This window comes from Uloborus diversus, unplaced genomic scaffold (genome assembly GCF_026930045.1).
Source record: "Uloborus diversus isolate 005 unplaced genomic scaffold, Udiv.v.3.1 scaffold_574, whole genome shotgun sequence".
Taxonomy (NCBI): Eukaryota; Metazoa; Arthropoda; class Arachnida; order Araneae; family Uloboridae; genus Uloborus; species Uloborus diversus.
Genome location: NW_026558763.1, coordinates 102,863 through 106,462, shown reverse-complemented (window position 1 = coordinate 106,462; position 3,600 = coordinate 102,863). Strand labels below are relative to the sequence as shown.

Below are 3,600 nucleotides of genomic sequence, written 5' to 3'. Positions count from 1 at the left end.
AGAGAAAGCAAAAAGCAAGCAGAGAAATATCTTCCTTACTTGAATCCTGAAAATGTCTGTCCATTCTTCAGTCTCATAAAATTTCAGTTAAACACAGCAAATGACTCGTACCTAATTGTCCGAACAGTCGAGGCTTTACAAGAATAAAAATGTACGAAAAGAAATTTTCGAAAAATTAAAATGTCCATTTCTTTTTTAAACTAGCACCAATGTCAGTGAACTCTTCTTTGAAAACCGATGGAAAACGCTTCATTAAATTTTCGACATCTCAAGCTCTAACAATGCAATCAATCTGACGCAAGTAGGAACAAATATAATCAATGCTGCTAGCACTAAATGAGTGAACATTTAAAAAAATAGAAATTAGGCCAATTAAGCGAGCTTCATTCTCAATGTTGCTTAGGGAAACTGATGAAACACAGACTGAAGTGACAAAATTAAAGGAATCTATCCATTCAGTATCACAATCATGCTCAACTTCTGAATCTTCTTTTCCTTCTTCTTGTAGTAACGATTTTAGACTCCTCAACTCCTTCAGTTCTTTCTCATCCTTCTTCAAATTCAAAATAACTTTCATTAGCAATAAAAACTCACCATTCAATCAAAATAACAGGGCAATGCACTTAAACTTCATTCTTACCTGAGAAAAAGAGATCTTCATAATTGTCTTCATTCTTCAATCTCATAAAGTTCAGTTAAACACAGCACATGACTCATACTTAATTGTCCAAAAGGTTAAGGCTTCACAAGGATGGAAATGAAGGAAAATGCAAAAGAAATTTTTAAAAAATTAAAAAGGAGAAAGACTCTTTACTTGAATCCTGAAAAGGTCCACTTCTTTTCTAAACTAGCACCAATGCCAGTGGACTCTTCTTTGAAAATCAATGGAAAACGCTTCATTAAACTTTCAACATCTCTAGCTCTAACAGTGCAATCAATCTGATGCAAGTAGGAACAAATATGATCAATGCTAGCACCAAATGGGTGAACATTTAAAAAAGTAGAAATTAGGCCAATTAAGCGAGCTTCATTCTCAATGTTGCTTAGGGAAACTGATGAAACACAGACTGAAGTGACAAAATTAAAGGAATCTCTCTGTTCAGTATCACGATCATCTTCTTTTCCTTCCTCTCGTAATAATGATTTCAGACTCCTCAACTCTTTCAGTTCTGCTTCATCCTTTACACGTTTTTGATTCAGTGACAGAATCTCATGCTGTAATCCTTGAAGAGCTTGTTTCAAAGATTGAACTTGATGATCAGCATTGTCACGTTTTTGATCAATTTCTGAACGTACTACCATTAATTCATTTTGGGAAGCTTCCAGTTGACATTTCAATGAATCACATTCTTCTTTTAGCTTGCTTAGTTCTTCTTGCAATTCTAGTTCATCATTTCTTCCTTTTCCTGGTAGCTGATTAGGAGAATCATCATCGCTGACATCCATTTCGTCTTCAATACGATCATTTAAAACTTCTTCCAAATGGGCATTCTTAATCTCTTCTGTTTGTTTTTTCCACATCTCAATATTTTTTCGTTGAGCTTTTGTAAAGTGATCCCAAACTTTCTGTGAACTTGCAGCAGAGAAAACTTTACCAATTTCATTAAATTGTAATAAAATACCCTGCATTTGCTGTTTTAACATTATTTTCGCTTTGTTCACCTCGTCTTCATACTTAAGCTTTTCATTCATTAATCTACATATATGACTGTTTGTACTTTGGATCATTGAATAAAAGTATCCAGCATTCCTCTTACTACATTCTCCTCTTTCTAACCATGTTATTAACATACTAACTGCTTCTTGAAATGTATCTTCACCACGTAATTTTTCCCCCAATATTGTAGCTTCATGATCTGAATATTGTACAACTGGTAGTGGGGTTGGAACACGATAAGCTTCCTGTTCCATTTGCTCTTTATGACGAGCTTCTCTTTGTGCTTTTCTTTGTCGACATTCATATTCATATTGGTCATCCCTAGCATTAGCAAAATCGACAAGTACTCTGTTACAATATGCTGCATCATCCTTGTTTTCAATTTTAAGTTTGTAACCAGACAAATAAATAGCATTATCAACATGGCATTCTTCAGTAAACCTTATGTGACAGAAATTTTTCTTACTCATACGAATAACTGATATTTTTCCACAACGCTCAAAAATTTCCCTAATAATTTCTTCAGTAGTTTTTTCCGGTAACATGCCAACAAAAATTGTTTTGCATCCAAGAGGTCTATCTCGTACGGTTCGGGGTTTGTCCTTGGGCTCAGGCGGATACATAACACTTTTCGTGAGAGTGATTATTTCTTTTGGAGGAAAAATGATACCTGTTTCTGCTCCACCTATACCATATTGGCAATAATTGCCCATACCCATCATACCATACATACTGCCATCCCCAGACATGCCCATATAAGCATAAGGATTCATACCTGAGCTAGTACTAGGACCCATTTCTATACCAGATGTAACAGGTAAAGCAGTTGCAACTGAATTGAGAGACATATCCATGGGATTCATACCCCAAGGGGCTGGATAATGATTATTGGCAGGCATCATGGAAAGTGCTCTCCTGTTACCGTCTAGATATGTGTGATCGGCTTGATTATACCCATAAGCTGGATCAACAAGCGTAGAAGTTGACTGTTGAGAAGTAGGTAATGACTGAGATGTTTCCTGCTGCAAAGGTTGTTGTACCTGATGAGGTTCTCTACTACTAGTTTCAACACTGTCAGCACAGGGATGGTATCCATTTTTTAAATGGTATGGTCGACTTCTATTAAATTCGCGATACCGATCACGATCACATTTCTTACCATTTCTCTGCTCTCGTTGTCCATCATTCCACTGAATACATGGACTGCCAGAAGTTAAGCTTTCTTGAGGTGATGGAGAACCAAAATATGATCCACAGAGACTTTCCTCAGATTCAGAAGTATTAACATTTTCCATGTTAAGGGAAAATGAAAAACGAAAATTCACGTACAACAAATATTCGAAGGATAATCTTCAACGCCTTAACCAACGGGAGTTTTTGCAAAAGATGGACCTGGCACTTGAGGGAATTATAAAACCGAATAGAAGCGACTTGAAAAGAAAGCAATATAGTTAAATAGAATGTTTTGATGAGATTAAAAACGCAACAACAACACAACGGACAACCTGGGGCTGGCGCGTCAGCAAAGGTAATCGGTCGCAGTTAAGTTTTAATTCATTTCAATCTGGCGCCATCCTCCATGCTTGTAATGAAATACGACAAACAACAGCTTCTCCTCTTCTATCCACATGGAAATACTCCTGCTCGAATAGTATTACCTATTTTAACGAGCGGTTTACACAGGGATTCAAGTGTAACATTGCGATTGTCTTCAGTCCCGATTCCCTCGCAAAATTTGCAATTGCTCTCGAGCTGTCATAAGTCTGGAAAATCCCTCGCAAGTGCAGAAAAACATCAATGGCGTCTGTTTTGAATGTAAAGTTGATTTTAGAATGGGATACTTTCACGTGACGTCACAGCAGCTTTGTTATGCATAAGACACGTGACTTTAGCATAGGACACGTGATCTATGCAGCTTTTGCTGCTTTATTTTGGAAGCCATT

The 3,600-nt window shown here is 36.7% G+C and overlaps 1 protein-coding gene across 1 annotated transcript; it reads right to left on the bottom strand.

The window, feature by feature from the left end:
• Positions 1 to 810: 810 nt before the first annotated feature.
• LOC129233640 (ecto-NOX disulfide-thiol exchanger 2-like) lies at positions 811 to 2,952 on the bottom strand. Its single transcript, XM_054867614.1, has one exon. The coding sequence runs from the start codon at positions 2,950 to 2,952 to the stop codon at positions 811 to 813; it is 2,142 nt and encodes a 713-aa protein (XP_054723589.1).
• Positions 2,953 to 3,600: the final 648 nt, after the last annotated feature.

Coding starts and splice junctions, on each gene's coding strand:
- LOC129233640 (XM_054867614.1), bottom strand. CDS start 2,952: ATGGAAAATGTTAATACTTCTGAATCTGAGGAAAGTCTCTGTGGATCA.